At 35.2% G+C, this 21,922-nt stretch overlaps 1 protein-coding gene across 5 annotated transcripts in view; it reads left to right on the top strand.

Annotated features, from left to right (window-relative positions):
* LOC150108709 (endoplasmic reticulum transmembrane helix translocase) overlaps positions 1-21,922 on the top strand; it is a 647,746-nt gene that overhangs the window by 444,139 nt on the left and 181,685 nt on the right. For all 5 annotated transcript variants that reach the window (XR_016548145.1, XR_016548143.1, XR_016548146.1 and 2 more), the window contains exon 17: positions 10,978-11,070. Coding sequence is in view for 1 of the 5 variants with exons in the window: in XM_090390936.1 (XP_090247062.1) it covers positions 10,978-11,070 (93 nt within the window). In the remaining 4 variants the exon portion in view is untranslated. The remainder of the gene's footprint in view (positions 1-10,977; positions 11,071-21,922) is intronic.

Here is a 21,922-nt window from a genome sequence, read left to right as displayed (position 1 = left end):
GCCACTATATTATTCCGCTTAGAAACTTGATAGTGACGTCCACGCGATAACGTGTGATCGGCCGTCAGGTGAGAACTCGTATCACGCGATATCGCATGATTAGCAATGAACGTGTTGAGGGAAACGAGATTGCAGATATATCTGTTGGATCAGCTCACTTATTTTGACATACCGTTTAACAGTACCATATATAAACTACAGACAGTTTATAAGATCAAAGCTAATTGCCCATTGGCAATCATAATGGGAAGCATTGACAAACAAATTATGTGATGTAGAAACTGAAATTAGGTAATTGCAGTCTAGTCAATGTAGAAAGAGACGAGATGAAGTTGTTCTTGTTAGGCTCTGCATAGGTCAGTCATCTTATACATTCCTATTTATTGAGGGCTGATGACCCACCTATATGTGAAAAATTCAACATCTTACCATTCATCATATTCTTGTGGAGTGTTAGTGCTCCACATGAGATAGGAATGAAATTTATACCTGTCTAGCCGAGCCATGTACACCGAGACAGATGCTATTAGACTCGGACAAATTGCATGATGTTTTTAACTTTTTACAAAGAATTACTGTGTATATATATATACACACACACTTGATTATAATTTTATTTATATGTAGAAATTACATTGATTAATTAATTTTTGTATATACATATTATTTTGCATGTATTATTATTTACTAATTTATCTTTGACTATTTATTAATACCTTGAGTACTGCTATAATCTTTGCTATGGCACAGTATGATCTTTGTTTTCCTCACACTATAAACCATAAACCAACCAGGCAACCCATTCTGATTGGAAAATCAGAAAGCCAAGTAAAATATCACCACAAACCCACAGCACTAAACTAACAAATGCCATAACAGAGGGGGGGAAGCAAGGGAAGTCAGCAGCAAACAACTATATTTATTTACTAAAATAAAGAACCAAAAGGCTTCACTTCGGTGATGCAAAAATTATAAAAATCAAGTGGATATTAAATCCAGCATTATTTCAAAGCCGAATATAGTAAAATTTCGTATGAAATTTGACCAGAGAGCCTACAGGAATACACTCACCAGTGTTTACGAGTTTCCCTAGCCAGACCTTATAGAGGACATGCCCGCTATGAAAGCATCCATATATTCCCTTAGTACTGAGAGTTTTTGCTCTCTTAAGGTTTCTGCCTGGTCTCTGACAAAAACCAACCAGTTTGAAACAGCTGTCAGGTCAGTGAAACTTTATCAAAATGGACCAATAGGACGCGAATATATGGACGCTTTCATAGCGGGTATGTCTCCTATATGGTCTGGCTAGGACAACTCGTAAACACAGGCGAGTGTATTCCCGTAAGCTCTCTGGTCAAATTTCATACAAGACAACTATACATTCTTTTGTAGGCATTTGTGAAATTAGAACATACTGGAAATGGTTTGTTAGTTTTTTCCCCATGGAAGAAACATATGGAATAGAATAATTCACTGATTATTCAACTCTTTCCTTGAAAATATTTGTGTTTCACTTCATTAGGAGAAATAGGTGAATAAACCTAAAAGTAACAGGTAACATATATTATGAAATATTTGAAACAGGAATTACAGTGGAAAAGCATGCGATTGCTGTGAAGTTGTTTGTTAGCTCATGGTATGCTGAGAACTACTGGTTACCACCTTGCATGTCATGTTGAATTAGAGATAACCATACTTGTTGTAAAGTTATTTTTTTGTTGCACTTTGAGGATGTTTGGTCATTTCAGCTGATTCGTTGAACACTCTTGAGAAAAATCTGTGATCTCTGTGGAGCAATTTAGTTTGTTGCTATAATGCTCAATTCCAAGAATAAATAATTTTTATTATGCAAATGTTTTGACCAGAAATTAACTGACCATCACAGCATTAGCATAATCACAAGGCAAAGCCAGAATAAATAAAAAAAATGTTAATCTTATTTACTGAGCTGAGCTGTATGCCGGAATGCCACCTTGCAGGTGGTTACAAAATAAAATAAGCCAAAATTTTTTGTCACAAGTGACATTAAAAACTTATGTAATACTTAATGTTTGGTTTTCCCTGCTAGTCATTGATTTGTATATCCTTTTGTTCTCTGCTTCTATGATGTGTTCAGATTGGTGTAATTCTCCTGACCTGTTTGTCTATTCTATGTGGTGCAAACCCACAGATACAGTTGATCTTGTAGACACCAGATTTTTTGAATGGTGGATGGGGAGATGTTGGAGGTTTCAGGAGATTAGAGATCTTGTTGAGGGGGTAGAAGGCAACCTTTATATTTTGTTGACGTACTAGACTTGATATTTTATCTGTGACTGATTGTATATATAGGGGAGAATCATAAAATTTCCTTCTCCATACTGTGGAAATAAATTCTAAAATTCTTAAATTTGTATATCATCTCCCAGGAAATCTGCTTTTCAAACTGAATGTTTGAAAAGCATACTTGTCATCTCTTGTTCTGTTCAGTAGCACTGGTAGTGTGCCCAAAGTCTGTGGATAGCAGTACTATTATTCTGCCCATGAGTTTATAAATGTTATTAATAAGAGTTAAAAATAAAAAGTTCTAAGAACACGTAGTTTAAAATGAAATTTACTGAGTAGTCATGAGAAAAGTATACTTAAATACCATCACCATTAAAACATATTCCTAAAATTTCATCAAAATTGATTCACCTATTTCTGTGTACTGCCCAGACATAAAGAGATTATTTCAGGTTTATTTATATAATGTCATTAAATTCATAATTTCTTTATATTTTTGTATTGGTAAAATTGAAATAATCCCTGTGTGTTCTTATTCTATGATTTACTAGCCAGTAATCAGTCTTCCAATTTTTGTTATTTGCTTTATTTGAATTTATAATCATATTATAATTTCTGCAAGTTTCTTGTAAATTTGCAAGTTGGTATTGGAGATTTGATTTGCTGTGTTATAATTATTACATTATCTGCATATATGATATATGCTGTTGGTTCCTTTTTTTTGCCCCTTTTGTTGAGAACAGTGCTTCTTTAATAAGGTCTTGGATGAAAATTTAAAATGGCATGAAGAAAGTGGGCATCCTTGTATAACTCCTCATCTGGTGATGCATGTATTTTTCAGCTCAAACTATATTCCAAATTTTGTTGAAAGCATATGAATGATATGGGCTTGTAGTGGTGTCTGAGAAACAACTCCCTCTGCATCCATCTATCCTTTATTTTAGTTAATTATGCTAAATTTCTTTAATTTAATTTTATTAAAAAATATGCCAGCAAAGGTTGGTCAATTGGTAAAGCCTCTGCTACTAATGACTCAGCAAGTTTGAGCACGGTTAGTAGTTTGAAGGGGACCCATCGTTCGATGCTGTTGGCACACTCTCCCTCGATGAGTCTTTGGACTCCCTGGAGGTGTCACATAATAATAATAATAATAAAATTATTTTTTAACTAGGCTGAAAAATGGGACCTGTAGAGGTGTTTGCACAGTGTATTCTAGTTCTTTTATTTCTTGCTTCAAATTTAGCAAATTATGCTGTATTGAGTATCTCTATCATGAAATTGGTGGATCAGTAATATTCAGACTAGAATTGGAAGGTAACTTTTGTCTGTAATGATTCTTTTAATAAGAATAGTCAGTGATGTACTACTATACTAGCTAAAGAGTGTTGTAATATTTCTTATTATGAAATCAGTGGCCTGCTAAAATATTAACTTAATAGTACTAGATATTGATGAGATATTAAGTCACTATCATGACTATCTCATTAATTTCCAAAATTCTATTTATGCTATCAAATACCTTTTCAGGAGTCAGAATCTGCTGATTATCTCTGATGATGCTTAGGGGTATTATTTGATCAGTGTAAGTCCTATTTGATCTACTTGCTGTTTTCTCAGTTTTGTTTTTATTTCCTATTTTCTTCTTTTTCAGCATTATTCTTGTTGGTCTGCTTAAGAGGGAAAAATTCTTATAAGTTTTTTTGCATTTTATTGTACCTCCTTTATTTTTTTTCCTTTAATTTTGGTAATTTTTTTTTGATTTAATACATTCCAAATTTCTTTGCTGTGTGAAGGATAATTTCTGTTAATTGCTTCTAATAATTCTGTTTATGTATTATATCTCTTCCAGATACTATTTTTTTTAGTTTCTTTATTGCTTTGTATATTTCACTTTTGGTTTTTCTCTTGTATTTATTATTGTAAAATTATGCATTTTCTTATATATCCTTATTCTGGATTTTATTGCACCTTTTGTAATTGGGGGAGGGGGGGGGAGTTATTTTTTATATATCGTCACTTAATCTTACACGTTCCTCCTTTTGTACTCTAGATTCCTGCCTTCTGTATTCTATACTCCTACCTGAGAGCAATGGAAAAATTTATATTGATTTTATAACTGCGTCATCCATGCCTCAATATGGTGCAAGAAATATAATACTTCCAGTAGGTTATTAAATCTTCCACAACAAAATTCTCTTAATCATCCCCAAGTTAATTGTTTGCTTTGCAATCCCGGCCCTTTTCTCACTTACTATTTATATCAATGTTTTCCGCTTAGGTTCGTTTTTTATTTAAGATCAATGCATTGCAACTAAAATAAGATCAGGCAAAAACTTCGTTAAAATACAACATGGGATTTAATGGTCATCAAACAGGCATATAATATACACTATAAAACAGAGGGTGATCCTCTGTAATTCAAAAAAAGGAAACTTGAGACAAACTTACATATATCTCTACTTCAAATTAATACAAGGCACACATCATGTTATTTATCTAGCTCATAGAGTTATCATTTATAAACTTCTTAATATCTGCATATATCTCTCTCTTTTATCTATATAAGGCACACATTATGTTATCTATCTGGCTCAAAGAAATTCTCACTTAACAAACAACTTAACACTTGAACAATCGGCATTAACGATATGTTACGAATAGTATGACATATTATAAACTTAAAATTTCATACAAGATTACATACAGGCGTTAATTTCAAATTCATAACCCAAAATACTTCCTAGGAATTAGCTATACATCTTTCTTAGATGCAACTATCAAAGCTATATTCATTCTTAAATGCAATCATCAAATTTCAGACAGAGCAAGTCTCTCAAGGTTATTCTAGCTATTCACGTCCCTATACATGCAATTTTTCCAATTTCTACAACCTATTCTTATAGCTTCACACATTCAAAACAATAATTTAACTTACATGGGCTGTCTTCTGTTGGGTTGCACTCTCAGATCCCGTTGGCTGTGACTTCCTATATTTTCTTTTCTTTGTCTCGCGTTTTCGATCTCTCCTCCTTCAGATCCTTGGGATACCAGCCGTTCATTAGGTTGCCTCGCGGGATGTAGATGACGATTTATCGGCATGTTGATACACCGGCGAAGGGTCGCAAATTGTCAGGGCCTTCACAGACTTAGATAAGCGGAACAGCTCATAGACAAGTTCGGCGGTACCTCAGCTGATTCATCACCTGGTCATCTACGCTTCTGGGCTGAATGAGGGCTCGCGGCATGGCTTCCCTCCTCGACACATCAGAACATCACTCTCAGGCATTACTACCACATTGTCTCCTTGTATGCTCGTTTCTTCTCTGTGCCAGAAAAAACTCCCCGTGTCTCTGGAAGTCCCATCTTATATTTCATCAGTTTCGAGACCCTGGGTTCAGTTTTCTAAACCCTGTGCACTTACGCGAACCCCTTACATTGTCATATGATTCCTGGTTTCTGGAACACCTTCGACAAGCCCTTTCTTCTCCGTCTTCGTGTCCTAATCTCATTAAGTCAGTCAGCGGAACATCCATTTGAATTTTGTCATCCCCTTTTTGCATTTAACTTGAGGTCACTTAGGGTTTAACTCGTAAACAAACTTTCAAACGGCGTTCTGACTGTAGAGCGTTTCCCTTAGACTTGAAAGATTTGCATCTTTTGTTCAAAGAGATAGCTAATTCCCATTGGGCTGTACATATGTTATACACAATACAAAAACATTAAAAGAAAGGACTATTTACAGATGTTCTGGGTTCTGCCTAACTGTAAAAACTCGATGTGTTTGTTATACAAAAATTTATTCTTCTTGCATCGAATTTTTACATTATTATTATTATATGGGCATTACAATAAAGTCTGAAGACTCATTGCAAGAGGCCCATAGTAACTTATATCTCACTATCTCTTTTGATTTCATTTTAATTAACCCTCTCATGCATGAATTTTTATATTCATTTATAAAAAAATATAACGATGATACAGTACCATTTAATCTTACAGTATCATGATGAATCTTTGACTCCATGGAGGTTTTTATAATCATCATCATCATCAAATTCCTACCATGTACCCTCAAGGGGTGTACAGGATATGACAGTACTACATGAAAAATTAACATCATTACTAACTTCTTACCTACAATTTTCCTCCAAATCAATCTGTTATTTGTCAAGACTCCAACATTGTCAGACCTTATATTTATATCGTCTAAGACACTTTGTACCGTATCAATCTACCTATGTCTTGGTCTTCCTCTGGGTCGTTTTCCTGCCAACCTGGCAGAGAACACTTGTTGTGCTAATCTTTCCTCGCCAATTCTGTTTAAGTGACCATACCACCTGAGATTAGCTCTGCTAACGCATTCCTGGATGCTGACAATGTCAAGTTCTTTCCTAATTTCCTAGTTTTTATAATGATATTGCCATTGATGCCATCTGTTCGTGCCCCTAATCTTTCTCAGAACTCTCATATCTGCGGTTTTTTGGTCAAGTGTTTTACTTCTGACCCAGCTCTCAGATCCATAAGTTAAAACTGGTTTGAATACTGTCTTGTATACAGCTAATTTAGTGTTCCGACTAATTTCTCTCTTATTCCATATGAATTTATTCAATTGACTTCCTACCATACCAGCTTTGTTGATTCTGTTTTCTATTTCTATATGTAATTTACCATCTTCACTAAAAATCGTGCCTAAGTAGCTGAAATGTTTTACCTGTTCCACAGGTTCTCTGTTCACAATGCAGTTGACATTTTCAGCAACTCTGCCTATTTTCATTGTCTTTGTCTTTTTATTGCTGACCTTCATACCATATCTATTACAACAGCTATTCAATTTAGTTAAGGAATCTTGCAGATTTGTAGCAGATTTATTTAGAAGTATAACATTGTTCGCATAAAGCAACTATTTGTCGTAAACTAAAGATCTTATCCTGACAGCCTCTGTTTGACCTGAATCCAGCTTGTTCTTCACCAAGCTTTTCTTCCACAATTCTTCACAACCGTTTCTCAAGTATACTTGAATAAATCTTGCCAGGAACACTCAGTAGGGAAATACCTCTGTAATTTTCACATTCAGTTTTATTTCCCTTTTTATATATGGGTACTATGAGAGCTCTACTAAAATCATTGGGAATTCGTCCCTCTTTCCAGGCTTTCTGAACTATGCAGTGCTGCCACTGTAAGACTTTTATACCACCATACTTCAGCATTTCTGGTCGAATATCGTCTATTTATGCTGCCTTTCCACATTTCAAGCCTTTAATGGCTTCTTCAAGTATGGATATATATTCCTATCTGTATGCCTGTTGAGTGTTTTTTTACCACTGTGCTATCACTGCTTGTTTCAGTGATCAATTTTTCAAAGTAGTTACTCCTTACTTCAAGGATATCTTTTTCTCCCATTTTCATGTCTCCTTTATCATCTTTAACTCCTTTTACAGCACTCTTTCCTCCATTTCTAAGCATTTTCAACCACCTCCAGAATATTTTCCCACCTTCTTGATATTTATTTTCTATGTTCTTGCCAAAATTCTCCTGACTTTTGTTTAGCTAGTTTTACACACTCTTTAGCTTTCTTACATTTGTCTCTGTATTCTCTAAGAGCTCAAGCTGACTTATTTGCCAGGAACTTTTGATGTGATTTCTTCTTTTCCTTCACTGCCTCTTTAACTTCCTGTGTCCACCATGGAGTTCTGATTTTTCTATCCTTGCACACAACCTCACCACATGCCTCTCTGGCTGAATCAATTACTATTTTCTTCAAGCCTTGCCACTAACTCTTTCATTTTTTCTTCAATAATCTTTGTGTATTTTAGTCTACAGTTCACATCTGAGAGCTTCTCAACTTTTATTCACTTTAAAACTTTCTTGCATGTTATTCTTTTCAATACAAAATTCAGTTTTATCCTGCTCAAGACTAAATAGTGATCACTTCGAATTTCAAATGCTCTGTACACTCTGGTGTCTTGCACCAGGGAGAAAATATCACTATCAACAATAGCATAGTCAATGAGATTTTTCTTATTCCTTGCCTTTTCTCTCCATGTGAATTTGTGCACATTTTTATGTTGGAACATAGTGTTAGTAATAACCAGTCCATGTTGAGCAGAAATCCAACAGATATTTGCCATTATTATTAGCTTTGCTCTTTTCTCCAAATTTTCCCAAAATATTTTTGTATGTCTCACAATCATTTCCTACTCTGCTATTTAGATCCCCAACAAGGACCAACTTTTCCTTTTTCATTGTGTTAGTTGCTTTTTCTAAAGCCTCAAAAAATTCCTCCACTTCTACCTTAGTAGAACCTTCTGTGGGACCATAGGCACAAATAAGTCTCATTGTCTAGTTCCCCATACTCATATTTGCCCACATGACTCTACTTGAGACTGACTGCTATTCAAGAAGATTAGCCTTGTATTTTGTGTTGAATACTATGGCTACTCCTTCTTTTCCTTGATTGTTATTGCCTGAATATAACATTTTGTAGTTATTGCTCAGAAAGATCTCACAAGTTTTTGTCCTTTTTGTTTCAGTCTCCCCCTATTATGTCGATCTGGTACTTATCTAATCCCTCAGCTAGTTCCATTTCTTTGCCATTCAGGCTTCTTTGTTGATAGTACCAATTTTTAACTCTGGTGATGTTGAGTTGGGGTGTGTTTTCAGATTTGTTCCAGTAGCTGACTTTTCACTGTTCGCCCTCATGTCCTGACGAAAACAACGAGGGCCTTGTTTAACTATGCGACGTCCTAGCTGGTATGAAATTTTGTCATGTTGTACCATCATTTTGTATTTTGGTTTAAGCCAATAGGAATACAATTTGGTCGGCTAAATCCCAAATTGCCAGCCCATCCTCGTTCGTTCAGTATCAAAGTAGATACCCAACTGGGTGCACCACGAGAAGGTGAGGATTGGACATTAGGTCAGAAGCCCTGGTCGGTTCTCGGCATTCCTTTAAAGGCTATATGGAGGTCTCCTCTCAGTTATATAGCTTTGATCCTTAAGTACCCCAGGGTTTTTATAATAATAATAATAATTATCATTTCATTAATTTTGCTAAATTTGTGCCCTGTATATGTTAAAAATGATGTCATCTGAGGACATCATTTTTATGTGTCCTCATATGAGGCTCTTATGCATGAGAGGTTTAAGATAATAAATCTGAGCAGTATATTTCATCTCTATTTAATGCCTCTTTAAAGTATACTTACTCTTTTTGTTAAGTATTATTCCCTGTTTTCTTTTTTTGTTCTTCTCTTTTGTTTCCTTTCTCATATAGAAACAGGTATCATTCTTATTATGTTATTTCATATAACTATTTTACATCTTACAGACTCTTTACTATCTTTATGCTTTGATAAAATTCTTTTTATCTAGTTTTGCTTTTTTTTTTTTTTTGATTTGTTTATCCTGGTGCTTATTTTGTGTAACTCATCTTTTTCTTTTGTGCTGTATTAATTTTCCTCATATCTCTCTTCTTTCTTTATATAGATTCAATTCATATGCAAACATTATGCAGAAGTTTGCATGTGAAATATGTTCATAAATAGGCTTCTTGTACATAAATTGCCTTACCATCTTCTAATGCCATGCATTATAAGATAACAATGCAATTTCATATGAAGTTGTCAGCTTCCATACTTAATGACTAAGTAGTAGCTCAGGTTTTTTTTTTTTTTTTTTTTTTTATCTCATACTTGGATAAAGGATAAAACGAACATGTCATTTCCTGTCATGCATATTAAGATATATGCATTCCTTTATCTGTCACTCCTTGTGTTTCTTTCTTTCTTTTTTTTCTTCCCAGCAAGCTGTTTATTTGCTACCTCAGTATATATGTCTATTTTTTGTTTCTCCTTATTACTTTCTAGAGGTATCGAATGCCTCCCTAAAGATATACTCTCAAGGGGACAACCTTTATAATAGGCAAATGTCAAACAAACACAAGGTTTTCCTCCAATTATTTTCTGATAGGCATTTTGTTTTTCTTCCTTATTCCTTTTCTGTAAATATTTCCATTAACACATTTCTGCAGTATTGGCCACCACCATAAACTGCTGCATCAACATCCATTCATTTTAGCTTCTGTTTTTACTGAATCAACTTTTCTTCCTCCTCCTCTTTCATTTAATATATCACCTCTGTTCTTTGAAGCATTCTTTCTCTTACTGCTTTTCCAAATGATTACAATTTCTATGTATCCGAGAAACTCATCAAATAAGTTTGTTCTTTCTACTTAATTACTTGCAACCCATGACATAGTTGTGCTATATGCTTTGCATCCTCTGTTATGTGGAGTTGAGATTTTTTTTAAAAAGAAAAAAAATCATGATACAATCTATTGAAATGTAAGTTTTTATGTAAATCCCACTTACAGAAGGTTTAAACTTCTATCTGCATTAGTATCATCAGTAAGCTGTGGATCAGATAATATTGGGAGTACATATCTAGAGACTAGACGTGGTGCCATTTCTTGCCACTTCAGCACTTTCAGCCATCTATGCTTTCTTGGGATTTAAAACAAGTTTGTTGGAGAGTAGTATGTTATTCATTCAGCCAGCAGTATTTACATAATTAACTTAAATTATGCATGCATAATATGGCATACATTACTGTTTTGTCTGATCATTTGATATGCTGTTTAGTTATGAAAATGCTTTGAATTTACATATATATATAATTTACTTTTATACATCTTTTATGCTTTTTATTAATTAGGGAATGAATTACTTAAATAGCTGCAGGCCTGATTTCTTTAAGAGGATTCTACCTCATATAAGAGTATTTGCTAGAGTTGCACCAAAGCAGAAGGTATGATATATATTAATATGAATCCCACCCATAAAAACTTATAAATTTATAGTATGTTTGTACCATGGGTAGACTAAGGATTAGATAATCCAGCTAGCATTTGTTACACAGAGACTTGGGTAATTCAAAAACATTTTAATTTTATAGACCTCAGTACACTGTTCGCCTGTTACAGATTAAATTCTCCTTGGGAGAATTTTCCATTAAATGCTGATAATTAGATGCAAGAATTTTGCATCTAATTATCGGCATTTATTTATTTATTAGATGCACGAATCGTGGCCATTCATTCCATTAGAATGATGAGTTGTTCTTTTAGTAAATTTGAAAATGCCAATCTTGCTCTAATTTCCCAAAATTTTACTCTTTGGTTTAAGATCAAAATGCTGTGCTGGCCGATCTTACCTTTTGCACTCCTGTTTCTTCACCTATATTTATAGTTTTATTTGTTCATAAGTTGAGTATAGGTATATATAATTCAAATTGTATGTAATTTGAATATAATTATAGTATAAGTTATCATCCTTTCTTTCACAGTATTAGGACTGTTCTTATCACATGGTCTCTTTAAGGGTTTTCCTCTTTACCATTTTTTCTTTTGATTTTAATAGTCTTTTCCATTACATTATATTCCTACTGATTTTCCTCAAAAATTTAACTTCTGTTTAACTGTATATACAAACTATAAGTAAAACATAATAAATTTTAATTTGATGTTATGTGATGTATGCTATCTAATCAAAAATATCTAGACACCTGGAGATATGGAGTTCATCGGCCCTTTGCTGCTATTACATACCTTCTGGAAAGGCTTTCTGCTTGATTTTAATTTGTTAATGCAATAATTCCTTTCATTTTTCAAGAAGAGTATTAGTGAGGTCATTCACTGATATCAGGCAATTGGGCCTGACTTGCATTTGACATTCCAGATTCATCCCACAGATATTCAATAGGGTTGATATCAGAATTCTATGTGGCCCAGTCACGTTTTTAAACTCCCATCTCATCAAACCATTTCTGCACAGACTTTGCATTGTGGATGCCAGCATTGTCCTGTTGAGATGGGAAAGGGCTTTCACTTAATTGTTGCTATGAAGTTGAAAGCACAAAATTGTCTAGAATGACATAAATTACAGCATTAAGATTCTCCATCACTGGAACTAATGATGTTCCAGTGATGGAACATCATTAGTTCCACTTCACAGTTAGTGCAACACTTTACAGTTGCAACACTCCTACACTTCACAGATGGTGCAACACATTCAGGAAATTCTCCTCACATTTGGTAAACGCAGACTCATCTGTTGACTTGCCAGATGGTACACCAATGGGAATCAATGTTCTTCAGCTTTCGATGAAAAGGTGTTGTGTTATTGTTACTTGAGGGACATTTTGTAACTTGGTAGTGAGTGTTTCAACCAAGGACAGGTGATTATTTTCATGCCATGTACTTTAGTACTTGGCAATCCGATTCTGTGATTTTATGTTGCTTACAACATCGTGATTGTGCTATTATTACTACTAAGCATATCCACTTCATGATAACACTTACAGTTAATCACAGCTGATGCAGCAGATCAGAAATTTCCCAAACTGAGGAAATTAAATCGTAGAATTAGAAAATTAGAAACTTAGATCTTTCTAAGCAATAAATGCAAAATGTTATATTCAGGCAATAACAATCAGAGAAAAGGAGTAGCTATAGTATTAAACACTAAATATGATGATAATCTTCTTGGATAGCTGGCAATATCAAGTAGAGGGATATGGGCAAATAACAATATGGGGAACTGGACAATGAGACTTATTTGTTCCTATGGTCCCACAGAAGACTCTACTAAGGTAGAAGTAGAGGAATTTTTTGAGGATTTAGAGAAATCAACTGACACAATGAAAAAGGGAATATTGGTCCTTGTTGGGGATCTAAATAGCAGAGTAGGAAATGATTGTCAGGCATACAAAAATATTTTGGGAAAATTTGGAGAAAAGAGCAAAGCTAATAATAATGGCAAATACGTGTATTTCTGCACAGGACATGGACTGGTTATTACTAATACAATGTTCCTACATAAAAATGTGCACAAATTCACATGGAGAGAAGAGGCTAGGAATAAGAAAAGTGTCATTGACCATGTTATTGTTGATAGTAATGTTTTCTCACTGGTGCAGGACACTAGAGTGTACAGTGGATTTGAAATTGGAAGTGATCACCATTTAGTCTTGAGCAAGATAAAATTGAATTTCATATTGACGAACATGTAAGAAAGTTTTAAAGTGATTAAAAGTTGAGCAGCTATCAGATGCGAACTGTAGACTCAAATACACAATTACACAGACATTATTCATGAAAAATTAAAGAGTTTCAGAATAGGAACCAAATCTTGAAGATTTAGTGTAAAGCCCTGAAGAAAACATTAATTGATTCAGCCAAAGAGGAATGTGGTGAGGTTGCAAGGATAGAAAAATCACAGCTCCGTGGTGGACACAGGAAGTTAAAGAGGCAGTGAAGGAGAAGAAGAAAGCATATCAAAAGTTCCTGGCAAATAAGTCAGCCCAGACTTTGGAAAGAATATAGAAAATATTAAGAAGGTGGCAAGATATTCTGGAGGTTGTTGAAAAAGCTCAGAAATGGAGGAAAGAGTGCTGTAAAAGGAATTAGAGATGATAACGGTGACATGAAAACTTGAGCAAAAGATATCCTTGATGTATGGAGTAATTACTTTGAAAAATTGCTAAAGGAAAGAATAAGTGACAGCACATATTCTTTCATTTATTACAAAATACTCAATAGGCATGCATCAGGAATACATATCCATACTTGAAGTAGAAGAAGCCATCAAAATCCTGAATGAAATGTGGAAGGGCTGAGTAGATGATATTCAACCAGAAATGCTGAAGTATGGAGGTATAACAGTCTTACAGTAGCTGCACTATATAGTTCAGAAGGCCTGCACAAAGGGAAGAATTCCAGGTGATTGGAGTAGAACTCTCATCATACCCGTATATAAAAAGGGAAATAAAACTGAATGGGAGAATTACAGAGTTATTTCCCTACTGAGTGTCCCTGGTAAGATTTATATAAGTATACTTGAGAAACGGTTGAGAAGGATTGTAGAAAGGAAGCTTGGTGGAAAATAGAGGTTGTCGGTATCAGATTTTCACATTACAACAAATAGTTGAGAAATCAGTGGAATTTAACAAAGATCTGTATTTAAATTTTGTTGATCTGGAAAAGACGTATGAAAAGGTGCCAAGAGAAAAGCTATTTTAAACACTACAGTTATATGATGTCAATGGCCGTTAGTCAGCAGTTAGAATGGAGGTACATGAAGATGGTTTAATGTTAAATCTGGTGTCAGACAAGGATGCACATTATCCCTTTGTTATTATCTGTTTGGATCATATTATGAAGGAAAGCAGTATTAAACCTGATGTCAAAATTGGAAATGTTAATCTCAGCTCTTTACTTTATGCAGGCGATGTTATACTTTTAAATAAACCCAGTGCATTCCCTGACTAAATTGAATAACTGTCATAATAAATTTGGTATGAAGTTCAGCAATAAAAAGACAAAGACAATGACAATAGGCAGAAGCATTGAAAATATCAACTGCATTGTAAATGGAGAACCTATAAAACCAGTAAAATATTTCAGCTACTTCACAATTTTTAGTGAAGATGGTAAATTAAATGTGGAAATAGACAACAGAATCAATAAAGCTGGTATGGTAGGAAATCAACTGAATAAATTTATGTGGAATAAGAGAGAGAAATTAGTCAAAACCCTAAATTAGCTGTATACAAGACAGTGTTCAAACCAATTGTAACTTATGGATCTGAGAGCTGGGTTAAAAATAAAACACTTCACCAAAGTTTAGAGACCACAGATATGAGAGACCTGAGAAAGATTAGGGGTATGAAAGATGGCATCATTGGCAATATTATATTAAAAAATGATGTTATTAGGAAAGAACTGGACATTGTTAGCATCCAAGCATATATTACCAGAGCTAATCTCATGTGGTATGGTCACTGAAACAGAATTGGAGAGGAAAACAAGTGTTCTCTACCAGGTTGGCAGAAAAAGGACCTAGAGGGAGATCAAGATGTAGGTGGATTGATGCAGTAAAAAGTGCCTTAGGAAACAGAAATATAAGATCTGATAATGTTGGAGTCTTGACAGGTAACAGATTGATTTGGAGGAAAATTGTAGATAGGAAGTTAGTAATGATGATGTTGCGAGTTCGAGGTTATATTGTAGTGTGTAGTGTTCGTGTGAGCTCCTGATAAGATAAGTATTATTTTCAGTTATCGTTGATAAAATTACTTAATATTGCGTAGTTTTGTTTGCCTTGCATATTTTAATGCGTCTGTTTGTGTGTTTTTGGTGTGTTATAACTTATTATTTGGTAAAACACGTTGCAAATAATTATGGCACCTGTACGAAGGAAAATGGCGGCCAGTAATGATGGTTCGCCATCTTTATCAAAGAACGGTAGTATAAAAGAAATGAGTCACTGTACTAGCTGTGAAATGTACGCTTTGCAGAGTGCGGTCGGAGTGTGGATAGATGATAATAAAGGATTGAATGTGTGTAGAAAATGTAGGGAGATTGAGGAATTGAAGTGTATTTCGGATCATGAGTGTGATATTTTTGTCAAACTTCAGAATGAAGAAAATAGCGATATGACAAGAAACGGCAAGGTTGTATATGAGAATTATGAGAGTGTGAATGTAGAAAGTATGAATGATAGTATTAATGGTTTCTCAGAGAATAAAAAAGATGAGATAGATGCATTGAGTGAGATCGCGTTGTTGAATGGTGCGATAGAAAGGGCAAAACAGCAGCTAGAGTGCATGAACAAAAGTCGACTGAATGAACCAACCAATAATAAAAGGTATGACAGGAAAAATAGACATATGAATGTGAACATGAACAAAATGAAGGATAGAGTGCTGTATGGAGACTTGTTAGTACGAGGTGTGTTAGTAGAGGATTTGACAAAATCGTACCAACCTGGTGCGACCATAAAGGATGTAACCGAGTCTATTAGAGAGCAAAAGGAAAGGGTGAAAGAAATGATTGTTGTGGCAGGTACGAATGATTTGAAAGGAGATAAAATGGAAATGATAGAAGACCTGAATGAATTGTTTGAGGTAGCAAAAGAAAAGAGTGAGAGAGTTAGAATGATTAGTCTTTTGCCACGGTATGACAGTGAAATGTTTTAAAGGAGGGCCATAGTTGCGAATGACTTTATGCGTGGGTTATGTATGACAAGTGGTGTGGAATTTGTGGACGTGTGGAGTGAGTTTGATGGGCGAAAGGATCTATATAAGATGGATGGCTTGCAATTGAATGGTTATGGTGTAAGAAGACTTGAGAAAGTGTTGCTGAATGTAGTGGATGTGCAAATTCAGGGAAACTAGATTTGTTAAGGAGGGGGAGTAGATATACAGTCCTTAGGGAGGCAGTTGAATGTAAGAATGAATATAATAAGCTAGAGCAAATAAGGACATCAAACCAGAGTGGGATAGTTAATATAAGGCATCAAGGTAGGGTTGGGGCTAATGGGGGTCTTAAATTCATGTACACTAATACTAGGAGTATTAGGAATAAGAAGGAAGAGTTTTTGGCCATCGTTGGCACTTCCAGACCACAGGTTATTGGTATTAGTGAAACATGGCTGACTGTAGATGATATAGCTAGTGGGATTGAATGTGATGGGTATAGTGTGTTCAGAAATGACAGAGAGAATAAAATGGAGGGAGGAGTATTGTTGATGATAGCTGATGAGCTACAGCCAAGGAGAATAGAAGTTGAATTGCAGGAAAGAGAAAAGAGCACATTTGAGGCCATTTGGTGTGAGATTGTGGCTAGCAGAACTAAATATACAATTGGGTGCTGCTATAGACTAGGTGATGGAAAAGATGGTGGTGACAGTATGCACAAGCAAATAGAAGAAATGAGTGGAAGGAGGGTGATTATTATGGGAGATTTCAACTATGGTCGCATTGATTGGAGTGAGGAGAGGACACACGGGAGGAAGGAATTGGATTTTATGCGGTTATTAAGGGATAACGATCTGCGACAGCATGTAATTGAAAATACTAGGGGTCAGAGAGTGCTTGACCTAGTAATTACATCTGAGGATTTGGCTCTAACAAATATAACCGCATTGCCACCAATCGGTGAGAGTGATCATAGGGTCTTGACTTGGGAGGTGTCTAAAGGTGTAGAATTTTCAATTAAGACAGGATACATGTGGAATTATTGGGCTGGAAAGTATGACAAGCTAAGGAGTTTGATTGGCTCAGTGCCATGGCATATACAACTGCAAGGACTAGAAGTTGATAGTGCATGGGAGGTAGTTAAGAAGTGCTTGCATGAAGCAATGGCTGACTGTATACCTAGAGTCCAAATAATAAATCAAGTAGGGGTTAAATGGATGAATAACACCATTAAGCTTGAGCTGCAAAAAAAGAAACAACTATGGAGGGAATTTAAGGAGAAAGGTGACCGGCAGGCACATTAACGGTATAAAGCGCAGGCCAGAAGGGTGACGAGTGTGGTAAGAAAAGCAAAAAAGAATTACGAAAGAACATTGGCCATGCAGGCTAAAGAGAATCCTAAACAGTTTTTTAGATATGTAGCAAGTAAAAGGAAAAATGTACATGGCAGAATGATTTTAAAGAATGCCGATGGTAGGGAGGTAACTGAATCAGTTGAGATAGTTGAGTTACTGAGTGAGCACTTTGCAAGAATATATCATCCAGGTGGTGACATTGCAGAAACTAATAAACCAGTAGATTATATGGGAATTGTGGTGAATGAAGTGGAGGTGAGTAGTCTATTGCATAACCTCAATGTCAATACATCTGTGGGATTGGATGGTATACCAGCTCGTGTCGTACGAGAAGCAGCTAAAGAATTGTCAGTACCCTTGACCATTGTGTTTAATTTGAGTCTCGTGTCTGGGTTAGTCCCGAGCTGGTGGAAGGAGGGGAAAATAGTTCCACTGCATAAAGGTGGTTCCAAGACTTCTGTTGTAAATTACCGACCGATTAGCATATTAGGAATCATTGTCAAGGTCTTAGAGAAATTAGTCAAGAAAAGAATACAGGATTGGATAGATGAAAATGGGATATTGTATGGGGGACAACATGGTTTTGTGAAGGGTAGATCATGCCTCAGTAACTTGCTCACGTTTTATAACACAGTGATGGCTGAACTGGATAGGGGTACTGGGTTTACAGTAATACTACTGGACCTTGCCAAGGCCTTTGATAGGATACCACATGGAACCCTAATCAGTAAACTGGAACAGATGGGGATGGATATAGGTTTGGTGAGATGGATAAGAGGGTGGTTGAAGGAGAGATACCAGAGAGTGGTTTATTCAGGAGTGAAGTCAAAAAGACGTCTTGTGACTAGTGGAGTGCCGCAGGGCTCTGTTCTTGGACCACTGCTTTTCAATTTGTTCATCAATGATATAGGAAAGGATCTGAGAGGAAGTGTTCACTTGTTTGCTGATGATGCAAAGTTGGGTAGAGCAATTGTGAATGCACAGGATGTCATAATTTTACAGGATGATTTGGATAGTTTGGAGGACTGGGCTAGGAAAAATGGATGTCAGTATAATGTGGCAAAGTGTAAGGTTATGCACTTTGGGGTGAAAAGAATAGCAGCAGTATATCGCATTGGTGGAACCGTACTCCAGGAGATTGATGAGGCCAGGGATTTGGGAGTGCTGGTGGATAGGGAGTTGAAGTTTAGGGGGCACATTGCAAAAGTGACTAAAACAGCTCACCAAATCACTTGGCTTCTGAAAAATACTTTAACATGCAGAGACAAACAAGTTGTTCCTCTGTATCGAGCCTTGATAAGACCCCATCTGGACTTCTGTGCCCGGTTATGGGCACCAGGGTTTCTTCGTGATGGGGAGGAAGTGGAGAGGGTCCAGAGACGAGTGACCAAGATGATAGAAGGTCTGTGGAATGAACCTTATGAGAATAGGTTGAAGATTTGTGGGTTGCAGAAATTGGACGATAGGCGAAGGAGTGGTGATATGATTGAGACATTCAAATTACTGAAGGGTTTTTATAAGATTGATCCAGAAGATATTTTTGAAAATATGACTGGTGGTGGGAGGACTAGGGGCCATGCATGGAAGCTGGGCAAGAGCGTGGCTGACAAGGGTGTTAGAGCTAGGTTTTTTACTTGGAGAGTGGTGAATGAGTGGAATAAGCTTCCAGAGTCTGTTGTGGGTGCTATGACCGTGAATGAGTTCAAGGCAAGATATGATAGATACTGTGTGAATGTTGAATTGTTGTTCCAGACATGATGTTAGGGCCTCCCTCGATGAGTCTGTCGACTCCTTGGAGTTTCCCAGAACAACAACAATAATAATAATAATGTTGGTCAGGGATGGGGAACTTTTTTAATTTAAAAACTTCTGCTGGCGACTGGCAAATTTTATCTCTTATATATAGTGTATGTAGTGTGCAATATATATCTCAATAAGTAAATGTGCAACATTCTCATCTGATATGTTATCTTTTAATTACAATTATGTAGAAATATAATTATGACAATCAACAAAGGCTATATTTAATTTATTTAAAAAATGATATTTATTTCATTTTAACTGAGAACTTTATTAAAGGAATAATAGCATAATAAATATTTCATCAAAGTTAATGAAGCTTACCTTTAATCTTAAACTTTTTAGTGCGAAGGCTGAAACTGCTTTTTTTTTTGTGAAAGCTTAAAAATATTAGCCACCCTTGATGAGACAGCTACTCATAGTTCATTGGAGAGATTTTCATCAGTGAGTCTTGCACGAAGGCGATTTTTTGCCAGACTTAATTTTGAAAAAAATTGCTCGCATTGATAAGTAGTAGAAAACTGAGAAGCTATTTTCAAGGCGTTATTTTTTAAAGAAGGGAATTTCTCAGAATCAGTAGATTTTTAAAAGTCCAATATAGGCAGATTGCTATATTTTGATCTCAAAGTGTTATCACACTGCAAATCAATCAACTTTAATTGCAAGGAATCGGAAGCTTCCTCAAGGCATATATCAGAAGATGTTTCAAATATTTGTAACTCAATTCTTTGATTTTTTATATCTTCAAATCTTCTTTGAAATTGATTCAAAACACTTTGACACTCATCAACATACTCACTTGTTGATTTTGGATTGTGTTGTCTTAATTTTGGAAAATGTGTAAAGCTTTTTTTTTCAGTTGGATAAGAAATAATTGAAGCATCAATTCAAAGCTCTTGATATGAGTGAGCAAAGAGGTCATTAGCTGATTGGGGCCTTGTAATTTCAAATTTAGATTAATTATTCAAATGACTAGTTATGTCTACTAAAAATGCTAAATCAATTTGAAACTTTTAATCCTCCAATTCTTTAATGTCCAAGAAAATTTTCACTTCATCTTTTAAGTTCATAAAATCGTTTCAGCATTTGAGTTCTACTTAGCCATCTAACTTCACGATAGTACAGTAAATCCCCGTATTCGGCTTCAAGATCTTGAAAAATTCTTTGAATTCCCTGTTGTTCAACCCTTTACTTTTTCTCAGATTAATAGCCTTTGTTACTACATTCATGACGCTGTTCATCTTGAGTGACTTTGCACATAGATTTTCCATATGAATGAAGCAGTGGCACACAATTAAAGTATTTGAGTTCAATTGACGTTTCTTAAATTTGTTCTTAATCAGAACCACGAGCCCCTTTTCACAACCTACCATGGATGGAGCACCATCTGTAGCGGGACCACTCAGTTTTTCATACAGTAAATTGAAATCCTTTAATGCTGAATTGACCATTTCAAATAAATCTTAGTTATCCCCTTCATTGATTTTAAACCAAGAAATTCTTCGTATATTGAAATCTGTAGTTATTCCCCGTATAAAACTGTTTCTGACCATATAGCCATTTGTGCAGTGTTTGACAGATCAGTAGTCTCATCGATGACTAATGAGTAAAACACAAATTCTGCTGAATCTACTTTCAAAGAAGTTTGGATGTCATCAGAGATATCTTTAATATGGTCAGAAACAGTTCTTCTTGATAGGCTAATATTTTTAAACAAACTCAGTTTTTCTGGACATGAAATCTCAATGGCAATAAGGATGCAATCTTTCACAAACTCACCTGCATTATGGGTTTTAAGTTTTTTAGCAATTTGTTCACACAACGCATAACTAACTTGAGTTACAGATGGTCTTTCCTGAATAAGCTTTTTAAAAAGAGATTGGCTTTTGATTATATTTTCTTTCAAAGTCGCTATCTTGTCTAAATGTTCTGATCCTTTTAAATTTTCATATTTCTTATGCTCACTCAAATAATGTCGTTCAAGATTATATTTTTTGTAAACTGCAACATGTTCTTTACAAATAAGACAAGTGCACTTGTCATTAATTTCAATAAAGAAGTATCATTCTGTCCATTTTTCACAAAAGAGAGCACATTCACCACGTCTTTTACGCTTTTCACTACAACTTGTCATTTAAAAAAATAAATTGAATAAAGTTGTCAACTGGTTAATTTCAAGGCACTCGCAGTACTGCATGAGAAAAACAATGTCAAAAGTCAATATGTTTTGACATGCGGGAAAATGTCATGGCGGTAATTGGGACCAATCAGAGAAAGTGTGAACTTTGCCCGCGAGAAATGCTTCTGATTTCTTTTTATTTTAATGGCTGGTCTCGATTTGATAGTTGCCAGATGTATGATGATCACATTTTATGTAATATAGTTATTTTTCAAGGCATTATTTTTTAAAGAAGGGAATTTCTCAGAATCAATAGAGTTGTAAAAGTCCAATATAGGCAGATTACTAT

The sequence above is a fragment of the Typopeltis vanoorti genome, chromosome 3, assembly GCF_054136105.1.
Source record: "Typopeltis vanoorti isolate ZY-2024b chromosome 3, IOZ_Tvanoo_1.0, whole genome shotgun sequence".
Taxonomy (NCBI): Eukaryota; Metazoa; Arthropoda; class Arachnida; order Uropygi; family Thelyphonidae; genus Typopeltis; species Typopeltis vanoorti.
The sequence above is the reverse complement of the archived record's forward strand: the minus strand, read 5'-3'. Positions and strand labels throughout refer to the sequence as shown.